The 24,184-nt window shown below is 36.5% G+C and overlaps 2 protein-coding genes across 4 annotated transcripts in view; one reads left to right on the top strand and one right to left on the bottom strand.

Annotated features, from left to right (window-relative positions):
- The window catches only part of LOC117993100 (polyamine-transporting ATPase 13A3-like), a 52,464-nt gene that overhangs the window by 15,642 nt on the left and 12,638 nt on the right, over window positions 1-24,184 (top strand). Inside the window, exons 1-7 of one of the 3 annotated variants that reach the window (XM_069506503.1) lie at window positions 16,304-16,417; window positions 19,334-19,389; window positions 20,653-20,820; window positions 21,506-21,576; window positions 21,654-21,763; window positions 23,260-23,422; window positions 23,760-23,964. In XM_069506503.1, coding sequence (XP_069362604.1) covers window positions 16,339-16,417; window positions 19,334-19,389; window positions 20,653-20,820; window positions 21,506-21,576; window positions 21,654-21,763; window positions 23,260-23,422; window positions 23,760-23,964 — 852 coding nt within the window. In that variant the 5' untranslated portion in view covers window positions 16,304-16,338. Of the gene's footprint in view, window positions 1-16,303; window positions 16,418-19,333; window positions 19,390-19,526; window positions 20,379-20,652; window positions 20,821-21,505; window positions 21,577-21,653; window positions 21,764-23,259; window positions 23,423-23,759; window positions 23,965-24,184 lie in introns of those variants that run through there. The other 2 variants (XM_034980834.2, XM_034980833.2) reach the window with 2 other exon arrangements.
- Polr2L (DNA-directed RNA polymerases I, II, and III subunit Rpb10) lies at window positions 13,201-19,170 on the bottom strand. Its single transcript, XM_069506663.1, has 3 exons — window positions 19,010-19,170; window positions 17,559-17,667; window positions 13,201-13,679 (listed from the first exon to the last, which is right to left on the bottom strand). Exons 2-3 carry the CDS (start codon window positions 17,651-17,653, stop codon window positions 13,571-13,573), a joined length of 204 nt encoding a protein of 67 aa, XP_069362764.1. The 5' UTR covers window positions 17,654-17,667; window positions 19,010-19,170; the 3' UTR covers window positions 13,201-13,570.

Here is a 24,184-nt window from a genome sequence, read left to right as displayed (position 1 = left end):
TCAATCCATGTTCTTTACAAATAGTTCTCAGTAACGTATCGCACATGGAAACCATCAACGTAACACAACCAGATCACCCTAACCTAACCCTACCTATGGTCGCCTCCAACCACCCCTCACAGCGACCCCTCACCTCACTCTAAACTAGCTAACCTAAGCTAAACACTACATCGTGTGATTAGGGCGCAATTGCTATTGCAACCTCTCAATCTAGTCACGACCTACTCCGTTATCTAATCATCTCAAGGTAATCAATCACAACTTCATGAACGCTCTTAAAAGGATCATTGCATCGACTCTCTTACGATCTAAACCAGATCTTATAATTGACTTCTCATTACTAATTCAGAATATCGCAATAGCTCTACCTTCTCCACTCTGTGCACATCTGCATACAGAACACCATAGCATCGTGCGCCACACGCGCCACGACTACTATATCCACCCAAATAAGCGATCACAACAGAAACCAGGTAGAATGTAAGCTATTCGATCTCATGGGCAACTCATTGTCTAATCCATTTCAACATTACACGAGAGTCATCAATGATTCTTTACCAACCGGGTTATACGATTCTAAAGCGGGTACCTACTATCAAAGTTAACTTCAAGTTACTATCACACTAAACTATCACTTCAAACTAATCATTATCTCAACTGCCGGTATATCTCCAATTACACTCTAAATCACTAGCGTCTGCAGAAATAACCTTAACGGATGTCCTGATAATAATCTATCCACTGAGCCAAATGTCAACTCACGAATTACTCTAATATTCACCAATAATTAGTATTCCATATTCGTCAAACAACTACGCGAACATTATTAATAGTGCTTTGCAGACAAAGTCACCGGATGGCACTAGATGTTACGATTTAACACAATGTACATTAGCATCGAACAATTACTGTTCTAACTATATCACAATCACCGAATTAAATATCACGATTAAGAAACTACCTACCTATCTCAAAGAATAATAATTAGCTAAGCTATAATCTGATACTTAATTAATTTAACGCGAGAGAAAATTGTGAACGACAACAAACTTCGTGCGTGTCAAAGTCCAACTCTGACAACTAAAATAAAGATGGCTACCTTCCGTAGAGTAAAGCTCATACGTTTCTTTTCACGGTGTCTACAGACAGTAAGAACTCTTTCAATATCGACCCTCCAATATATAAATATAAAAATCGTAATCTATTAAGTGCACAGTCAAGGATTTAACTTTTACAAAAGTTTCGAAAAATCTCATCATAATAAAATAATTTCAAAATAGAATCATAGGTATTAGATATGTATAAGCTGAGGTATCGATTTCACTAATCGACTTAGTTGTCTCAAAAGATTCTTTGACCTATCAAATCGTCGTCATCATAAGTATACAGCTGTCGTATAGCATCGTCGTAAGACGGTAAATATAAGGTTTCTATTCTATAACCCATAATAATACCTATTATTGAGTAAACATCTCAGGTATTTATATTTCCTGGACAGTCAAAATAAATCTCTCCTAGTCTTCATCTTCCTTTCAAGTTACTTCTTCACATAATACAAATGAATAAACAAATCAACAAACGCGGCGCGTACTCTCCTAATAAATATTTAACATAACATGCTTGCGAGCATTTTTCATAACACTTATAGTCTTCATCAAACTTATTTCTTTCAATAAGTATTTCAATAACATTCAACTTTTCATAAAAATTCTAGGTCTTTCACTAACACCAGCGCGGTAGATAATGATCAAGAGTCTAGACAAATATATAGTTGAATGAGGAGGTACTAAATATGCGCTAAATATCGCGTTCGAACAAATAAATAACAATCATCTTCCTACGTCAGTATGTCTCAATCCCAAAATAAATATTGTATATTTTATACCTATAGCACTTCTACAGCCGAAGGGTGATCAAGCCTTTGGTTTGCAGAGTCCTAATTTGTCAAAGCCGGTATAGTCTTATATCGTCAAAACTAGCACGAAACTAGACGAAAAACGTCTGTAAGGAAAAAATTCTCCTTATTTCATATTCATTTCCTTGTATTTGCAAATTGCATCTTGAGCAAAACCATTGTCTCGTATAACAATACAAAATGTTCGGGTACGCGTGTGTCGTTGACCACGCGATGACACCGTTATAATTCTCTGAATTATTATATTTCGATTTTAACACCGAATATTTACGAAAGAAGTAAGTACCTACCTACTTATTCATTTATTAATTATTATCTATTATTAGTTTAAACTATCCTACACACTATATAAAATCTTACAAATAAATCACGAATGGAACTTATTAGTAGGTAGTGGAGCAAGTGTTATTTATTATATAAAAAAATTACCAATACGTACGTCCTAGCCTATACGTACAAAATTAAATTATCTACCCAAAAAAAAAATTACAATACCTACACATTCTAACTATTTGCCCATTACGAGAGATAAATTGCACTTACTTTAACTGTTAGCGACACATTTTATTAATCAATTTCGTGACCGCCGTGTAATCGCCGTCGTCGTCAGGGGTGATTTCGCTCATCAGGTCCGGAGGTCTGGAGTCTGCGCCTGTTCTATCTTCTTGGTGGGCCGGGAAAACCCTGGACTCCTCGAACTGGGCCGGGAATACCCTGGACACCTCCTAGTTGTGGCCGGGATAACCCTGGACGCACGATGATGCTGGGCCGATCAATGAAGCTTGAGATGTCTTCTGTTCATTATGGATTCATTTTTTTTGGCTTATTTCTTGATATTAGTGTTTCTTGATTTTTAATACAGGACGTGGAATTAGTTTCTTCTTTTTGTTCTAGCTGAGTCTTGAATATTCTTTTGAAAATTGTGTAGTCTTCTTCTTGATCGGTGCCCAGCCGGTGCACGCACTTAGATTAGGCATGCACCGACTGGCAAGGGTCGCCATGAGATATGTTGTGGCCGTATGGTAATAATTAAATGCGGCAACGGTGAAAGATGTTTATTGAGAGCCGGCTTATGATCTACTCTCTGCTTATGGACTAACAATACTAATAAAGAAATCTTACATACTATTGTTTTAAACTTATTGCTTAACGACCTAACCTACATAATTTTGCATCACCTCTCTTTCAATCCGATGTGCAGGCAACCTACTTTGATATATTGAGGAGTTGCATTTTTATGTTACTTAAACTGACAATTCGTACATATTACACCATATCGACCTGTCGCGGACTATAGGTCCTACTTAGGGTTTATAAACATCCCGGCCCTGGGGTTTTTTTAATGACCAAACTTTTTATACTTATGCTGACCAAAGACCATCCTTCCGGTCCCCTGTGGACTCCATGAAACGGAATGACAGATTCATTAAGAGCGATCTAGCATCCTCGGCCCATGACCCCCAAGGACACACGAGTGAACTTGACACATTTATAATATTAGGTAAGTATAGGTACTGCATTACCCGCGTGAACATGACGTGTGCGGTGTGACGCTCGGAATATCAATCACTAAAGTATTTCTATCCGGTGAGGATGTTTGCTAATATTTAGCTAATGGCAATGCTAGTGATATACATTTTTTGTACTTTTTTAATCCATGCTAATCCTAATCGTAATAATAATATTATAAATGTGAAAGTGTGGATGTTTGGATGTTTGTTACTCAATCACGCGAAAACGGCTGAACGGATTTGGATGAAATTTGGAATGGAGATAGATTATACCCCGGATTAACACATAGGCAACTTTTTATCCCGGAAAATCAAAGATTTCCCGCGGGATTTTGAAAAACGTAAATCCACGCGGACGGTGTCGCGGGCATCCCCTAAGTAGTATCTAATATAATAATATTATATCAATAAAATGCTAACAATAGTTTTAAAGTTAAAGAAGCTGTGATAGCCTATTGGTTATGACGTCCGCCTCATAATTGGAAGTCGGGGGTTCGATCCCGGGCACGCACCTCTAACTTTTCGGAGTTATGTGCGTTTTAAATAATTAAATATCACTTGCTTTAACGGTAAAGGAAAACATCGCGAGGAAACCTGCATGCCTAAGAGTTCTGCATAATGTTCTCAAAGGTGTGTGATGTCTGCCAATCCGCACTTGGCGAGCGTGGTCAAAACCCTTCTCACTCTGAGACGAGACCCGTGCTCTGTAATAAGCCGACGATGGGTTGATCATGATGATGATAAGTTTTTAGGGTTCCGTACCTCAAAAGAAAAAAGGATCCCTTATAGAATCACTTCGTTGTGTCTGTCTGTCCGTCTGTCTGTCGTGTCTGTCAAGTAACCTATAGGCTACCTCCCGTTGACCTAGAATCATGAGATTTGGCAGGTAGGTAGGTCTTAATGCACATGTAATGGATTAAATCCGAAAACCGTTAATTTGTGGTTACACCACAAAAAAAATTAAAATGTGTTCATAAACAAAATAGGTAGGTACTTAATTAGTATTTTTAATTTTCAAGAGAGAGAAATGAGTCGCATTGATTGCGCATAGGTAATAGATATACTTCGCTTTCAACTAATCCAAAATTATTAGATTCCGACAAATTAGGGCCGGTTGTTTCAAACCATTGGTCTTCGTAAGATACGTTCGTTAAAATTTAACAGACGTAGACGAACTTTAACATCTGTTATATTAAGTGCGTTGCTTCATTGTACAAAAAACTGTTCGTCATTGTTATTTTGGTTGCGAAACTAACCCTAAAAATTAACTTACTTCTCCGTATCCTTTTTTTATTTCATTTTAAGTATATTAAATAATATACATAGTTATTAATATTGCTACTTCGCATTTTAAACACTTTTTCTTTCTTACAAATTCTCTTTCATCTTCAAAAAAACTACCATTAAAAGCTTTGAATTAAATTGATTCCATTATAATTTGTAAATAAAATAATTTAGAGATGAAAATATCAATAACAAAATAACCTTTGAAGGCATCATTGTCAATTCATCACACCTACTGAAGCGTTAATAAAGTAAAATAACCTTTAAAAATATAAGCTTATTATTTATTTAACATTGAAACAGGTAAGCGAAGGTTTTCCAGAAAACATTCAAGTTCAAATGAAGATTAACATTCACATTGAATGGAATACTGACAATGGAGGTAGATTAGATTTACGTATTTTCTCATAAGCTAGGTACAGATGTCAGATAGTTCAATCCACAAAGACGCGCCCCACTATTTTTCGTGCGGGGAGTGATCTTTGCCTAATTTATCTTCTTGTGCGTGTGCCCACATCGCTAATCGGTGCGTTACGACTTACGATAGAACTCACATTCTAACAGTACATAGCACAATTTGCATTGCAACCTGTTGGGGCAAAGAGTGGGCGCGTCATCATGGATTGAACTATATACATAATACATTGTTAAAGTTTACTATTTCATAGTAAGTAATTCTAATTAAATAGGTGGCTTAATGCTCTCGGCTTTCCGCGCGTGAAATATTACAAGCATTGCTGATAATCCTAATCGGCGGGAACTATTTTATAGAGAAAAAACCGACTCGCGCGCCGAGGGTTTCGTATACTACAGTCGTATTTTTTCGACATTTTGCACGATAAATCATAAACTATTATGCATAAAAATAAATAAAAATCTGTTTCAGAATGTACAGGTAAAGCTGGTGTTCGTCATTTTACCTTACCTTATCGGCTTTGACTTACCGTATTTGCAATATTGTTCGTATTTCGTAACCTTTTGTTCTCGAAAGAAATTGAATATAGGCATTGACTTATATGTATATTACTTTTATATCGATGAATATAGGGCTCATATGAAATAACTAAGTTTACTCAAATATTTGCTTTTAGAATTTGCTTCTGAAGTAGGTAAGGGAATGCTAGTACTTATGTATCACACCGCAGGTTTATGTAGGTCGATAGGAATGCAAGGAAATAGTTATTTAGAAGATTAGATCCCACCTTATATGCATGTGTGAATTGTTTCCTACATGCAGCATACGTATCTAAATTTATCTAAGTATCTGACCACGACATAGTTCCTGTATCCTGTAGCTAGAGTGGATAAAATGAGATCTAGGTATACCTACCTACCATCGTTAAAAATTATAATGATTTAAATGTTATTTTATACTTACTTAACTAGGTACTTAGGTACATTTCAATTAAATCAGGCAATCGAAAAACTGCCTAGGAGATGCATTCTGGTGTGTTGTCACTACAGTAAAGTCAAAAGGACGTCAAATTCCACGTCTTCTAGTCCATCTTTTATCGGAAGCTGTATAAAAGTCCGGCTTATTAAGGGTGCCTTAATAAGCCGGACTTTTTTACAGGACCGCTAGATTTTTTCAAGTTATTCGTCACTCTTTCTTTTGCCCGCTTTATCTTTATTTGTATGATTAGTTGGAGTAATTAACATTTATTTAAATAATGTTTCTCATACTTCAAAATGAGGTCAAATAGTTGCAGCTAGCGGCTGCGATAGCAACAGGTGTCAGGTTGTGATAATAAATGAGCTGAACAGTCGAGAGGGCGCGCAAGGTCTCGGGATCCCCCCAATTTAGCCGTCTGCCTCTCACCACATGAGTAGATGTCTCACTTCGCACCTCTATGAGCCCTCTATGAAATCGCTCGCTATGGAACTTTGCGGTACAGCTGATTTAAATTAACTTTACCCAACCAAGGCAACGCGACCGTCATGTTCATGGTGTCTAGGGGTGAGATCTATAGAGCGCACTTGGACTTAGCTTAGACTTTAGACTGAGTTAAAACGAGACAGAGATCTCTCACATAAATCTGTCTCGTTTTAACTCAATCTTAAGTCTGAGCAAAATAGATCTCAGCCTAAAAATCCTAACTTACCGCGTACCGGGGCCGTCCCAACTTAGCATTTAGCAGCGTTTGACGAAATGACGTCCATCTTTGAAGAGTCACTGAACTGAACAAGAATAACAGTGCTATTTTTCATATGCGCTGTAATAAATAAGCAAGTATTAGTTAAGGCGAATCACCGAGGCGGGCAGCGCGGCTTTGAAGTAAACCGCTTGGCAACTTCAAATTCTGTGTTTCAAACGTTAAATTTGAATTTAATAAATTATAGAAGTCCTGTTGAAAACCAAAATTTAGCAGGTTCTCTGTAGTACTTAAAGACAAATATTTCCATATAAAAATTATTTGCCAAGTCAGAAATTTTAGTATTAAATAATTCGTTTTAGACTTTTATTTCGGCTTATTTCAAGATTTTATTTGATCGAGTGAAGTACTTCCTATTGTGTATCAAAGTAGCACATTCTTTAGACAATGTCTTTAGGTATATTGTATATTTTAGCAAGGCCATTATTTAATAGTGAACACCTAAAACATTTGATCTAGCAAACCAGTTTTTTTCCGCTTAGCCTCGGTGACTCGCCTTAATATAAAGTTGAAGAGTGATATAAATAACACATTAGGTAGGTACAAAATGTAAGTACCTACCTAGCCATAAAAAACATATTAAGTATATTAGTTTATTAGGTAATTTCACAGACGTAATTTAGGTAATTCACTATCTGTCTGTTGTTTTTTATTTCTTTACAATGTCCACGTGAAACAAAGAAATGCTATAAAGTTACCTACACACTATGATCACCTTGGACCGCAATGCCCAGGCGGGCGCGATAGTGGCGGGCCCAAAGAGGCGCGAGGTTCGAATCCTGCCGGTTCCGTAATTTTTGAAGAATTAAAAATTTAGAAACACTAAAATAAAAAATAACAATTGTGGCTAATTCCATTGTGCATAATCTCTAAACTAAACTAAAATGACACATCTAAATCTATTGCTATCCCTTTCATAATGTTGCGTGCGTAAAAGGATAGCACTAGATTTAGACCTGTTAATTTAGTTTAATTTAGAGATTGCGTAGAAGAGAATTGGCCCCCATTTAAATGGGATCGTCGTACTTACTATAATATATTGTATATTATGTGTCGTCACACCAGAAAATAGCTATTGTATATTCTAAATGGCTACATAGTTAGGTAGATACATATATCTAGATATTATAAAAACATTTGCGTCAGTCAAACTTAATAAATTTAATTGAAGTTGTAAAATTTAATGGCAGCAGTAGAATACTTCGCCTATTATCATTTTTTAATGCACAATTATTGTCATAAACTGATCCGGTTTTAAGTGATTTAGTGAAAACATCGTAACGAAACCTATGATAAACTGTACTCTGCCTTTTCATTCCGTGTAAAGCCGTATTAGCCGCATTAGTATTAGGGTTAGGACGTCCGCCCCCTATTCGTGGGTTCGATCCCAGGCATTCACATCTAACTTTTCGGAGTGCGTTTTAAAAAATATCTTTAAATATTCACTTGCTTTAGCGGTAAAGAAAAACATCGTGATTATACCTGCATGACTGAGAGTTTCCCGTAATGTTCTCAAAGATGTGTGCGAAGTCTGTCAATCCGCACTTGGCCAGCGTGGTGTACTATGGCCAATCCCTTCTCTAACTGAGAGGAGACTCGTTCTCAGTAGTGTGTCGGCGATGGGTATGGCGATGATAATGATAGGACCCGTGCTCAGAAGTGGACCGGCAATTTTTTAGGGTTCCGTGCCTCAAAAGGAAAATAGAAACCCTTATAGGATCACTTTGTTGTCTGTCTGTCTGTCCGTTAAGAAAACCTATACTATAGGTATAGGTAGGTAGGTCTTATAGCACAATTATTAAAGGAATAAATCTGAAAATCGTGAATTTGTGGTTACATCACAAAAAATCATTTTAAAATGTATTTTCAATTTTCAAGTGAGATAACTATACCATTATACCAAGTGGGGTTTCATATGAAATGGCTTTACCTGCATATTCTAAAACAGATTTTTATTAATTTTTATGCATAATAGTTTTTGATTTATCGTGCAAAATTGTCGAAAAAAATACCCGAGTACGAAACCCTCAATGCGCGAGTCTGACTCACACTTGGCCTTGTTTTTTCACGGAACGCGGCCTACCGTTCTGGTGATGCTGCAGTCTCATGCTGTTTATATTGTCGTTAAATAGTAAATAGATGCTTAATGGTATAACGGGCGTAGTTTTCGTTCCGATTACAAGGCGAACATTTCCTGTCGTTTCATCACTTTGTGCTTAGCCAGTGGGTCGTAACGCGCGCTCGTCAATTGTAGGTACTGACCTATACCATTATCTATTCACAACTTGATTTGTGATTTTGTAATGATAGCTTAGCTTAAGGTTCACATTGGAAGATGGCGCTGTCGAAATGTTTGTATATTTTTCTTTTAATTTCAATTTAGGAAAAGGAAAATAGACTAGATTGAACGACGACAACGATATACTTGCGTCGTATTAGATGGGTCAATCCTACTTAACATCAGGCGACCTATCTGCTCGTTTGCTCTCTATTTTATTAAAATAAATAAAAACCTCGCAGTCGGATAAGGCATGGAACTACGAATCAGCTTAGCTTAATACTGTCGGAAAATGTCGCGCGGCGCAGAAATGTAGGCTCTTCTCATAATAATGACATTTTATGCATCTCACGTGGCCTGGCCCCAAAGATGTGCAACACTGCGTCGGCGTCACAGAGGTCGATGTGTATCCGCTCCTGTGATCCGCTCAAAGTTATTGAGGTTACACTGACATAGGGTTGCCATCTGTATTTATAAACTGGAACAAGGAGCTCGAAAACCGCGGATTTTCGAGCGTAACACCAGACACAATATGTTTTATTTAATTATTTACCTTACCAATAAAATACTTATAAATCGTTATTATTTATTTATTACTATGCTGATGCCCGCGACTTCATCTGTCATATTTTTTAAAAATCTCGTGGGAACTCTTTGATTTTCCGGGATAAGAAGTAGCCTTTGTCATTCTCTAGGTCTTTATCTATACCCATGCAAAAAATCACTTCAATCCGTTGCACTGTTGCGACGTGATTGAAGGACAAGCCAACAAACCAATAAACCAACAAACAAACACACTTTCGCATTTATTATAATAAGGGTACTTATGGCGCCTGACTAGCGGCCGGCAAGTATGAAAAAACCCCCGTTTAGATGCTTCCCGGACACCCTCCAAACTAGGTCAAATCCGAGCAAACCCGGAAAAATGGCATTGGCAGCCCTATGCTGACGCAAACCGGCTCGCAATCCTTGTATTTTGCTTATGCCCTTATGGAGATTATATCATTATGTTTATGTCGACATGATACTGCAACCTTGTTATGTACGCCACTGTTCATCTGGATTGAGGGTTTTAACCACGGGAACTCTTGATTGCTTTTTAGGGTTCCGTACCTCAAAAGGAAAAACGGAACCCTTATAGGATCACTATGTTGTCTGTCTGTCTGTCTGTCAAGAAACCTACAGGGTACTTCCCGTTGACCTAGAATCATGAAATTTGGCAGGTAGGTAGATCTTATAGCTGACATTTGGGGAAAAATCTGAAAACCGTGAATTTGTGGTTACATCACACAACATAAATTAAATTGTGGTCATGAATTAATAATTAGTATTTTCAATTTTCTAAGTAAGATAACTATATCAAGTGGGGTATCATATGAAAGGTGCATTCTAAAACAGTTTTTATTTATTGTTATGTATCATAGTTTTTGAATTATCCTGCAAAATGACGAAAAAATACGACTGTAGTACGGAACCACTTTTTTTGAATTGATAAATTGCCTGTAGGGTTTCCCTTCTTCCCACCAACCTAGATTATTATTATTATAGAAGCTATTTGACGGTCGGACAGACGCATTTAATCTTACCGTTAAGGGTTTCTTTACTAAATAATACGGAGTTCAACGATTATCTCTACAGCCGAACTTTATACAGCTTTCATAGTTTTTTAACTCCCTTTTTACACACCTTAGAAATTATTTTCCAAATCGACTGAGAAACAAATAACTATCGTGAGACCACATCGCATATCACTACGCAAGAGGTCATTTATTGGTCCTACTTCCAAATTTCTCTGCCAGGAATCGAACTCGGGACCTCCCACTGATCACAGGGCTCACCACCACTGCGCCAGGGAGGTCGTATCCAGTTTAAGTTACCACAGTTTTACGATCTATTCCTGAGTTTTAACCTTGCGGAGATAATAAGCTCCATTTTTTCAATATAATATTGTTATCTAAAATATAAAAGAAAAAGGTGACTGACTGACTGATCTATCAACGCACAGCTCAAACTACTGGACTGATCGAGCTGAAATTTGGCATGCAGATAGCTATTATGACGTAGGCATCCGCTAAGAAATGATTCTTGGAAATTCAACCCCTAAGGGGGTGAAATAGGGGAAATTTGTGTAGTCCTCGCGGACGAAGTCGCGAGCATAAGCTAGTTAGTATAATATGTAGTTAGTAAATACAAGACTCTAAAGTAGGTAGACAAGTAGCACTATAAAAACTAATATTGTTTTTAAATGTTCTAGTCTTCTAGATTTTTCGGAACTGGGTTTTTCCTCAAGCGTTTTATTTGGCTTTTAGGGTTCCGTACCTCAAAAGGAAAAAGGAACCCTTATAGGATCACTTCGTTGTCTGTCTGTCCGTCGTGTCTGTCAAGAAAACCTCTAGGGTACTTCCCGTTGACCTAGACTTATGAAATTTAAGGTAGGTAGGTCTTATAGCACAAGTGAAGGAATAAATCCGAAAACCGTGAATTTGTGGTTACATCACAAAAAATATTAAATGTATTTTAAATTTTTAAAGTAAGATAACTATACCAAGTGGGGTATCATATGAAAGGGCTTTACCTGCAAATTCTAGAACAGATTTTTATTTATTTTTATGCATTTATCGTGCAAAATGTCGAGAAAATATCCGAGTACGGAACCCTCGGTGCGCGAGTCTGACTCGCCCTTGGCTGGGTTTTATAGGTTCACTCGTAACTAAGTTTATTTTTATACGATTTTATCCTTCAAAGGATCAATCGAGGTCAACGTTTTTATCGTTACGGCAAAGAACAATAATTAATTTAAGGCAGGTAAAATGTTACAAGGCTGTTTATGTTTCGCATATTTAGTTGATTACATACCTACAGCTAAAAGTAGGTAAATGCATTTAAGTTCAATTGAGAATTTTATAGCCAAAGTAGTCGGTCCTGGGATAATTTGGATAGGATCTACCTATCCAAATATCCCAGGACGTTATCTACATATCCAAATATCCCAGAACGATATCTACCTATCCAAATTATCCCAGGAGCACCTCAGGTTTTAGCACTTCGTTTTAAAATCTAGCTGACTACTTGACACCTGAAAGTCTCTCTGGCGAAATTGTCTTTCTCTCCCTGGTTTTCTCAAATATTGCTATACAAATTTCGACGTCTTTCATCAGCTAAGATGATTAATTTACAGTAACAAAAATAATATACTTAATTCAAAATACAAGCGAAAATATATTATGCGGGTAGGTACTGTAGCTACTGGTCTTCGCACGGGTAGTTCAAACACGTGCGAAGCCAGGGCGAGTCGCTAACTCGCTAGTAATGATAATAATTCAAATACTAGATTAGATAAAGTGCTTATCTTGTACAATTTGTACAACGTGTTGGTAAATCGTCATTGTACTTAATACTTTCCCGCTTCAAGATTTCAATAGCGAGAATAGTGGGAAACCACTAGATTAAGGTTCGAGTACTTATTACAATAGACATTAAGGGGAAGCCCTTTTTATTTGCAATTGTGTACCTAACAGGAAAATATTAAAACTGATGTTTATTTTTGTTCTTTTAAATTAAATGTATGTTAAGATATTACGAAAATATATAATGAATCATCTTGACAATATGTTAACTAATTATAAATTAATGCTTAAAATGTTTAAGCCAATAAGCCTTATAAGATTTCAGCCAAATCACATTCGTATTGTACCCAATAACTCACGTTTTATCTTTTCATAAGGCCCACTTATACAACGCCAAAAACTAATATATATTTTGTAATATTGTCACTATTTGGTAAAAGCACAATGCGGTTGCCAAAAAGTGACAGCATTACAAAATTTAACTAAATCCGTTTAACCGCCGCACTCAGAGTCGCTATAATCGTTACTTAAGATTGAGTTAAAACGAGACAGATTTATGTAAGTGATATAGGCTCTGTCTCGTTGAACTCAATCTTAAGAACGATTAAGCGACTCTGAGTATGGCTGTTAGTGTCCTTGTGCAAGTGGGCCTAATTTATGAAAAATAAAACGTCATATTATTTCTATGTTAACGTTTAATGAAAAAAAAAAGTTTTTATGTCAACGTACTTTATTAAAATTAACTTACATCACGTACTTCCTTATTAGTTATTATTACTATCTTAGCTGGTTCTCTTTACAAAATAATTGCTCATTCTTTCACCTAGCATTCATATTTTATCTTTATTAACTCATTTATTGGTTTAGGCATGATTTATGTAAAAGAAATCATTTGCACAATTTCTAAAATAAATTGACACGTCTTTAAGTAGTGCTATCTCTTTCACAATTATTTTCCCTGTAGATAAGGTAAGCATTGCTTTTAGACTTGTAAATTTAGTTTAGTTTTGAGATTGTGTATATATAAGCCCTAGAACAATGTCATAGTTATACTAAATACAGTAAAGCGGAATGATAGCACATTATTTCTCGAGCGGCGCGTAGTTGAGCAGTTTCTCGATGAGATCTACGTGACCGAGCAACATGCGCCGGCAGCAGTACCGCTTCAGGCCCAAAGCGTCGAGCGCGTCGCTGCAACAATGAGGAATACGTGTTACAAAACTGATATTAGCTATGCCTACTCAGGTTTAGTTATGGAATAGCATCTGTGCCCGTAACTTTTTTTAATTAAAAAAAAATATTAGCCAAGTTAATTGCTGACTAATATTTCCCTTTCCCCTCCAATTAAGCGTAAAACTTGTGCTAGGAGTAAGTACGACAATAGTGCAACGAGTGGGATTTGAACCACTCGACCTTTCGATTTTCAGTCCGCTCCTTTAACCGTTGAGCTATCGAGGCTTTGTATGGGACCAACATCGAATTACATTTAAGTTTTTAATATAGGTAGGTACCTAAGCAGTGACAGATTAGCTGCATAGCCAGAGGAGCAAATGCTACGGTCTCCGCGCATTTGAGGGCCCCGCTCAGCAACGCTTTCCGACCACAAAATCTATTTTGATGTTTAGAAGAGTGAAAATATTTTTTCAAATCAATTGTATAAACTTCCTCAATATTAAAACGTTTTAAAAATTAGTACAGGAACACGATGGAGAAAAACGTCTTAATCACGTCACTTTAATGAATATTGAATACGATTTACTTAGAGAAGTTGAAATGTAAAACAGTATTTATTTATAAAGCCCAAAATCCAAATTAAATCCAAAAAAGTTTGTTTCGAACAGTTTTATTTTATTTTTATACCATAAATTTGATAACCTAAAGCAATCCCCCTTGATAGAATTTGATACAGGCCCCGCGCTGTCTTAATCCGGCACAGTGCTTAAGTCCATAAACAATCGACAGATCGTCATTCCGCATAGCTTATCTGTGTTACAAAAGAGTCACTGCCCCTTAAATAAATCCACGTTCATTTTGCCTTGTGTAAACCATAAAAAGAGCCTTTACAATGCTAAACCCAGAAATGACACGTTCATTCTACATTACTTACTAAAATAAAGCTAAATGGCACCATAAAGATTAAAGGTGTTTCATTTTACTATTTGTAACATTGAACATAGCCTAGTGGTTAAGACGTTTTCCTATTTGGAGATCGGGGGTTCGATCCCGGGCACGTACTTCTAACTTTCGGAGTTATGTGCGTTTTAAGTAATTAAATATCACTTGCTTTAACGGTGACGGAAAACATCGTGAGGAAACCTGCACACCTGAGAGTTTTTCATAATGTTCTCAAAGGTGTGTGAAGTCTGTCAATCCGCACTTGGCCAACATGGTAGACTATCGCCAAAACCCTCACACTCTGAGAGTGAGCCGGGGATGGGTTGATGACCATGATAATGGTGATGATGATGAACATTGAAGGATGTTATTTTAAACTCTTAACAATTCGACATCGTGCATCGTACAATATAGTACCTATTCACTTGACAATGAAAAAAATGGAATAATTATGTAGAAGCAACTAGAATTAGTGTATAGTAGACAAACATAACAAATCTCAACTATTATTTTTCATGATTGTCACAAATTACTCAAGCGAACACGTACATACAATTTAAATAATGTATTAATATTTTATTTTAAGCATGCTTATTTTTTAAAGCGATATTGAATCTAGTGGTGACTTCGGTCCACTTCGGTGGTGGGCCTGAGGTTCGATCCCGGAAACGCATCTCTAATTATTCGGAATAGGCTAGTTGACACTTTTTTTAAGTAGGTCTTAAATGGTTAATATTTGTCCTATTAGATCAAAAAAATTAACACTATATTTTTTGCGCCCTAAAAACCGTAAAACTTTAATTTAAAAATATATTTTTCATAGACAGGTGAAAACACTGTCGGCCATGTTTGGCCGATAGATTATCTGTGCTCTGACGTCATGCATTTGTAAACAACAGCATAACCTACCAAAGTTTAATAAACATGACTTCTATACTAGTTTACATGAAAAATATAGTAATTATCGTTATTGTATCATCCGAGAATGTAAAAACGCATCGATAAAGACCACAGGAAAGTTGTGGATTAGAGTGCCCAGTGAAATAAATATACGTAACACGCGAAGACTTGCTTAAAGGGATCCTATATCACTAACGACTGCAACCCAAATTTATTTTTGCAAAGATCACTTTGTTGTAAGTCTTACTTAATAACTTATTCAATTTATAAAGAGAAAACGATAATTTTTTACGTTTACTATGAGTTTTTAGAAATATATAAAAACTAGCTTATGCTCGTGACTTCGCCCGCGTGGACTTCATAAATTTCAAACCCCCATTTAACCCACTCAGGGGTGGAATTTCAAAAAATCCTTTCCTAGTAGATACCTTCTCTTTACCTACAAAGAATACACCCACCAAATTTCATGTATCTAGAACCAGCCGTATAGATGTTTAGGCTGTGCGTTGATATATAAGTTAGTCAGGACTTGAAATTTTATATATATGGATACTACGTTAGTCAATAGGGATGACATTTGTTTGTTTACATATTTAACACACGTCACATCATGGCTGACAGCGTTTTCTGAGTTTCAAATAAAAATAAAAACTGTATTTTTTTAAATTGGATTTATATATCCATCCTGCGTTTTTAATAATTGTTATTGATATATTTCGTTGTCTTAAGCAAAATACTATAATAAATAATCATTTATTGGACGAAATTAGTCAAGTTAGAAAATGAGTCAAGTAGCCTATTGTACCGTTTTGAGCAATCCTAATGTCCTAAAGACATGCTTTACTTAACGGTTGACAAAAACATCGTGAGGAAATCTGCATGCCTTGAGAGTATTCTCCATCATGTTCTCAAAGGTGTATGAAGTCAACCCGCACTTGGCCAGCGTTGTGCCACCTATAGTACACAACAGGTCGGGATGGCAGTCGGGGTATGAGGTGAGGGGTCGCTCCGCACACCCGCACGTCATCTCGACCTGTCGCGTCGTGTGTGGTGGGGTCCGTCTCGAGTCGAACTCGCATCGAACTAGACTCGAACTAGAGTTGAATTCGAGTCTAACTAGAGTCGAACCCCAGTCGAACTTGAGTCGAACTCGAGTCGAACTCGAATCGAACTAGACTCGAACTAGAGTCGAACTCGAATTGACCTCGAGTCTGGAGAATTGTTAGATAAAGATCTCGAGTCGAACTAGAGTCAGACTCAAGTCGAACTCAAATCGAACTCGAGTCGAACTAGAGTTGAATTCGAGTCTAACTAGAGTCGAACTCGAATTGACCTCGAGTCTGGAGAATTGTTAGATAATAATATCCGTGAATCCGGCGACAATTCAGTGGATTACATTAAGGCAAACAACACAAATTACCTTGAAAATGTAAATTATTATCATAGTATCTACCAAGGTCTATAGTGAGTGGTGACTAATTATTACTTTTGTTTAATAGTGTTTAATTACTCTATAAGTCTATAATGGTCCAAACGCATGCGGCACAGTGCGGCAAATATAGTTTATATGAGTTTGTATGGAGTAAGGCGCTGCCGCGACGCGTCGCGTGGCGTAGTATAAGTGCGTTTGGACCTTAATGCTGGGCTTACATTCAGAACTTAATGTCGAACGCTCATTACTGGAACAAATATAATCGATAATCGAATAATTAACGATCGATAAGTGCAACAAAAATGCATTTAAATTTTGTATTTCTAAGTCGTCATGTCGTCGGTTTATAAGGCGTGATGACATCATTCAGATTGAGCAACAACAGCATTTTCTTTAGAAAGAGTACATAATATTTGGAATTTAAAATGAGTAACTTTCCTTAACATTGGTGTGCAGTTCCTGAATGTTGGAAATCGGAACACTTGTGTAAAAACACCAAACAAATTGTGGATTCATGTGCCAACGGATACAACAAACTTATAGTTGAAGACTGTGAATACGGGTATTAAACTGCTAAACTCATGAACCTTCAAATAGATGGTTAATAAGAGAAAACGACTTACCCTTCAGTATATTCGGCTTGTAGCAGTCCGAGATATGCTTCCCACTTGTTGCCAATTACTTTCCCACAGGTGAAACAGCGCACAGGGATTATCATGGTGGTTTAGTATACTGGAATAAAGAAAAATATAGTAGCTTTAGTTTTAAGTTTACATAATTCTTTATCAACGTTACATTATTTATCTTACAAATCAAACGTGACAATCAAAAATGTAGTGTAATGACTGTAATAATTTATTTTGAATAAATTAACTTTGACTCTGATATTTAAGTATTATATATATAATATACTTTTTTTTATTGAAAATATTTCAATAAAATTTAAAGCTAGCCTTATCTAATTAATATACAAATCATGCCCGCGTGGAATGGTGCCAAGAATACTGGCTGCATTTCCGTGCTGGACAGTCAGGCTGATCCGTTGCGCAAAAAATGAGCCAGCCCTTCTGTCACCAGATGAGGCAGAGGAGGCGGAGATCGCAATGAAATATCTCATAAAGATTTTTTAGCACTAAGACTCCATGGCCCCAGGGTCTCCACGGCAAACGGAACAAAATGTAACTCTCAATAAGAGAGGCATACTTGCGCCGCTTGCCGTTTTCAGCTGCTCATTCTTCTTCTACCTTCCTTACCTTCCCTAACAGCCGGTCTTGACCTACCCTATAACCCATATCCACACAGACAAAGTAATGAGCACTTTCTGGTATTATATTATGAGAGTGGTGTAGCATAGTTGTAACAGTGTAATATACATGTGTCTAGTAAAGTGTAGTATATATGAGTTGTTTGTGCTGATTAAGTTGTCCCAAGTCTTTTTCTGTATTTTGAGCATGTTAAGCTTTTGGCACCAGGTATTATTACTGAAATTTTAAATTTAATCATCATTAATCTCAAGAGTTGCAAGTCGTACTCTTAGCAGATTGCTTGTAAGAGGATCTGTTCACTAGGAGTTAATGGAGGGGGTCACATATTTTAGCAATGAGAATCACAGCTAAAATAACATACTATTTTTCAGAATGAGGGGTCAATACACAGTTAAGTGTGTTTGAAAATTCTTAATACTGTGTTATTGTTATTGTCTCATATAAAAGGTTCATATTTTAACGCAAAGCGTGCAAGGCAGGGGCACCTCGTCTAACTCTATCCGTCCGAACCAGTGGTAGATGCATCCGACTATTCGTAAGCACTTGTAAAAGTTTATACGAATAAAAAAGATTTTCATTTTTTTTTTTCATTTTTCTATCAAGAGGTGTAAATTGCACTAAGACCTAAATAAACGTTTCTGAATACAAGGAACTATCACTAAGATATCACTTAAACTTGATTAGGATATCACTAAGATTATTTGTAGTATATTTTGATGAATATTGACTGAAAAATGAGAGAATCTATGGAAAACTACAAACGTTGAGGTTATGTACAATTTCACGTTATTGTATCTAAAATTACTTACCTACTGGAGTTACAGTAGATTTGATCAATTTTTCCTCTTTGAAGAATATAAGTTTTTGACTTATTTGCGTTAAATTAAAAGCGAAAACTGAGAAATTGTAAAAAAGCAAACTCAATCCACAACTTGCCCAAGTTGTTATTGTTGTGAAATAAATGACGGGACGGATATATGACATATTTCATTTTGACATTTAATTTTTGTATTACCTACAGCGATTGTATTATTCCTCTCAAAGCGGCTTTTTAACATAAGTTTTTAAATTACCACTTAAAATTAAAACAAATTAAAAATATTTTTGTGTTTATTTATATAACTTTGTTGCAGATAACGGCATGACACTCAGTGTGGAACAACAAATCACGTTCGATGACAGTCAAATGGTAGGTTTCTTATTTTTATATGTACCAACATTGCTAATTGATGTGGTAGGATTTTGACATTTAAAAAATCTTGAATTTCATTGACAGTTGACACTTGACACTTCGCTTTGTTTTGAAACTTTTTGTGAGGTGTGCAGCTGGGTTATAAGTTTGTGTTCAAACTTAAATGTAGTATTTTTATTTTTTAGTGATTAGTCGCATTTTCTGACTAAATTTAATGTTCCTTTGTTACAAATTACGTGTTTGTGGCATGATAAAGTGCATTTCACAATAGTTTAACTAGCCAAAATGTTTAAACTATCAACTTGTTAATCTCGATAAAAAGATCGCGCAAGCAGTTTTCTTTTGTTTAGGATTATACTTCATCCAACAACTACAATTTGATTGTGATTTAACCATAAAAGGGACGTATTATGTGTGATACTGATAAAAGTATTCATAAATCATGACAAAGCTAGTACAATAATGTATAGTACTCAGTATAGTATATGTACACACCATTCAAGGTCAGGCGTTAACTGTATCGAGGATATTTTATGAATTATATGAGTAAAATAGTAAATAAATGTATTGAATGATGCAACGGAACATAAATGTTAATTGCGATTACTGTGTAATAAACAAGTTATTGCATAATTTAACATTGCACAGATGTACTTCACCTTTTAATTTATGATTATAAACTAACTTGTCATAATATAACCAACACAGAGTGGTGGTTCATTTAATATCAATTAGTGTGATAACAGCGAGCTGACAGTGTAATGTAATAAAATATTAAGATTAATAATTAAATGACAAATTAATGGGCTGGCTGTTAAATAAGAGCCAATGAATAATAGTTTTGATAAATAAATTGAGAGATTTTCACCATGATGGTATCTGACGAAGAAACCCAACCTCTCATTGACTACAGCTTTTTACCGAGCCAAGAGAACTTGCATGATGTACTTTCAATAAATATTAATACTGATCCAGATTTTGAACAGGTATAGTTTTATTTAGAATTATTTTAATTGAAGAAAACCATCACCCTCAGTGGCCAAGTTTTGGTCCTGAGTTACCCTACGGGCAAAAGGTGTGGTGCCAAGTTATTCAGCATTCCAGTATGATGCTGTGTAGAAACCAATAAGGAGTATGAGTTCAATAGAACTGCCACACCCCTTCCAAGCTAGCCAGCTTCCATCTTAGACTGCATCATCATTTACCACCAAGTGAGATAGCAGAAAAGTAAAATTTTACACCTTGTGTTTTTGGTTTCAGGTGGTGTATGGCTACCGCAAGTGTAGATGGCGGACTATACTGACTTACTTTCTGTCTGTTCTGACATGTGGATTCCCCTTCCTTGTCTTCCACTGGTGCCCCCGCTTTCTACTCTACGCTGGCTCAGTCAGGTGCTGTTTTCAGCTGGCTGACCAAGTTTTAGTTACTGTAAGTATTTTTATCTGTTAAAATTATGAAATTGTAATTTTTTGCTTGTTTATTTGCTCATCAGTGCAAATACCACAAAAACTACTTTAATATTTTTTTTAATAAAATTTTGTAAGTGGTTTTGAATCATCAAAAGAATGAGACAAAGAATAAGGTCGGATTTGTGGAAGCCACAGGCATTCTCTAGTTTCACATAAATACAGTGTTAACTTTGATCAAAATCATCAAAACAAAAAATGAATCTTATCAAACCAGCCTTTAGGTTTCATTCCATGGTTTCATAACATAGTTTGTATGCACAGCTTCAACTCTTTTTATAGAAAGAAAGAAAGAAAAACGTTTATTTCTTAAGTTGTGCCACACAATCATACCTTATAGTTAAGAGTTGTTCATCCCAGCGCTTCCTCCACTTGAGCATTGCAAATATTTTGCTGGCACGGACCACCGTCTATATAGACGCCTAATAACCGGACACCCCCGATCGCCAAGCTTAGGCAGTTGCTTAGCATAAAAGTTGGCCCACGCCCGTTCGGTACCCTCATTCTGCACATTGTCTTGATTACGTGACTTTTGAGTCCACCAATCAAAACAAAGATTTTGTTTACTCTGTGATTTCCGCTGTCAAAAATAATACCAAGCCAACTTATTTCAGTAATAGATATTAAAACTTGCAATTCTTTTTCAGGAAACATATCAAAAGAAATGTAAGAGTTATTACATTCATAAGATAATAGACAAACACATTGCAGATGCAAGGTGAGACAAAGTTATCTTGTGTCTTGTTTTAACATTGAAGTTCTTCAATACAATATAACTTTACCTTATTTTTTCAGTGGTCTGTTGAACGAGGGTTTTGAAGATGAATTTGGTGGTGAAAAGGGACCTATAGACAGTGCAGACGATTTATATACTCCTTTATATTTGGACGACGGGACTAAATTAAGTAAGTGGATGTGTGAATATGTAACGGAAAAAATCCAAAAAAAACTAAATATATAGCTAGGTCTTATACTTGTGGTCCTATAAGATCTTGCTACTTGCCAAATTTCATGATTCTAGGTACCCTATAGGTTTTGACAGCAAAGTGATCCTTTCCTCATTCCTTTTTTCTCTGGATATATGGAAACCTAATAGTAAGCAGTACTTTTATGCCTTTATGATCTGCATGCCATCTGCAAAGTACTATATCTGATCTGTTGAATGATCTTATTATGAAATTCAAAATTCAAAACGAGTGTAATTCTATGAAACGATGAATGAGGTATTTGAGTGCTTAACAACTTTGTAATACACTTACGTCATTTACCATTTTAAGGGTTCCGTACCCGAAGGGTGCCAACGGGACCCTATTAGACTACGCTGTCCGTCCGTCCGTCCGTCTGTCTGTCTGTCTGTCTGTCTGTCTGTCAGCGGGCTGTATCTCGTGAACTATAATAGGTAGAGACCTGAAATTTTCACAGAATGTACATTCCTATTGCTGCTTTAACAACAAATACAAAAAATATAAAAACTGCCGCCATGAATATTAAAGAGTGTTATTTCTTGTACAATGGTACGGAACCTTCCTGAGCTATTCCGACTCGCACCTGACCGATTTTTAGTTATCTCTCAACTATTGAAGTTCACAGTAATCCTACATTGTATTTTTATTTTCTAACTTCCGTTCGTTGTGACATGATAAAGTCTATCTGCGTCATACTGAACTATAAAATATTATAAATGTTATAAAATACATATAAGGCAATTTAGTAAAAATACTAAAAAAATAAAATTTTATCTTTAAAAAATATAAATAGATACAGGCAGGATAATATGTTTATCTGTTACTTTCAAATCATTCAACATTCAACAATCAAAATTATTATATTTTTTATTAAAAAATTACCTGATTGGGCCCAGTTTTATTGAGAACTTGTAAAGCCATCCTTACCCTGTGGCCCTACCGCGGTTGTTTGACAGCTACAATGTCACGATCGCAATCATCTCTGATTGGTTAATGCTCGCTCACTATTGGCCACAATGCATTGTTGCAACAAGAATCGCACAAATTCAGCCAATGAGATCAATTGAGATTGTAATAATGATTGATGCAGGTTTTAGACAATCGCCCTACTGATCTTTCTTCGGTCGCTGTCTATGTGAGTGAGGGAATAAAGAGTGTGCTATAATATTTCCTGCATAGTTCGTTTGGCTGAAGTTTCTGTTCAGCAGAACATGATATTATCTGATGCCCTCAACTTCCTTCGCATAGATTTATAAGTATTAAAAAATTAAAAGTTTTGGACAATTTTTTTATTTATATCACTTTTTCCCAATAAGAATATGTTGGGTACTTTTGGGCCAAATTCCCGGTATTCCCCTTTCAAACCCCCATTTAACCCACTTCTGGAATTTCGAAAATTGTATTTATTGTATTAACATGGGTATACTTTTCCTCAGATGTACAACAATTTCGTTATTTCCGTCATAAAAAGCAGTATCTAATATGGGATTCGGGGCGAGCACATTGGATACGACTGGCGGGCGTAGAGCGGGGTGCAACTTGCGCGCAACTTCACGCCTTGGCAGCGAGGCCACCTTGCTCCGAGCGAAGGCTGAGGATGTGAGTATACTTTTTATAAAAATTTAAGAACAATCACTGTTATTGTTAAGCTGTGATAGCCTGGTGGTTAGGACCGGCGACTGCTTGACCGCCCAACCGCCCGAAGCAGTTGTAACTGCTTGAGCGGTTCGTGTATGTACGTACGTAGAAGTCTGTAGTTGAACACGCAGTCGCAGCTTGAAGCAGTCCATCCCGACTGCTTCAAGCTGTCCGTGTATGGCTGGTCTAAAATATGAGTCGAACACCTTTTTCGTTGCTGAATGTTAAAACTGTAGATAGCGTCGTAATGCTTCGAGCAGATCTCTGCAATGCTGATTGACTGGCACATTTGTTTCAGCTTAAACATCTATGGGCTGAATGAGATCAAGGTGCCTATTCAATCAGTGCTGACACTGGTGCTACTGGAGGTGTTCAACCCGTTCTATGTCTTCCAACTCTTCACCATCGCCGTGTGGCTCGCGGAGCCCTACTACTACTACTGTATAGCCATAGTGCTTATGTCCACCTTTGGTGTTGCCACCTCTGTTATACAGACTAAGAAGGTAAACAAACTTTTTAAGCTTCGGAAAATGGTGCAGCTGTTTTGATATTAACTAGGTTGCTTGGAGATTTCTGGTTGCATTAACTGCCACAATCTATCTTACTAATCTTCTTATCTAAGTTTTGGTCTTCAGCGCACACCAAGAGAAATATCATCATGATCAACCCATCACCGGCTCACTACAGAGCACAGGTCTCCTCTCAGAGTGAGAAGGGTTTTGG

This window comes from Maniola hyperantus, chromosome 23, assembly GCF_902806685.2.
Source record: "Maniola hyperantus chromosome 23, iAphHyp1.2, whole genome shotgun sequence".
Lineage (NCBI taxonomy): Eukaryota > Metazoa > Arthropoda > Insecta > Lepidoptera > Nymphalidae > Maniola > Maniola hyperantus.
The sequence above is the reverse complement of the archived record's forward strand: the minus strand, read 5'-3'. Positions and strand labels throughout refer to the sequence as shown.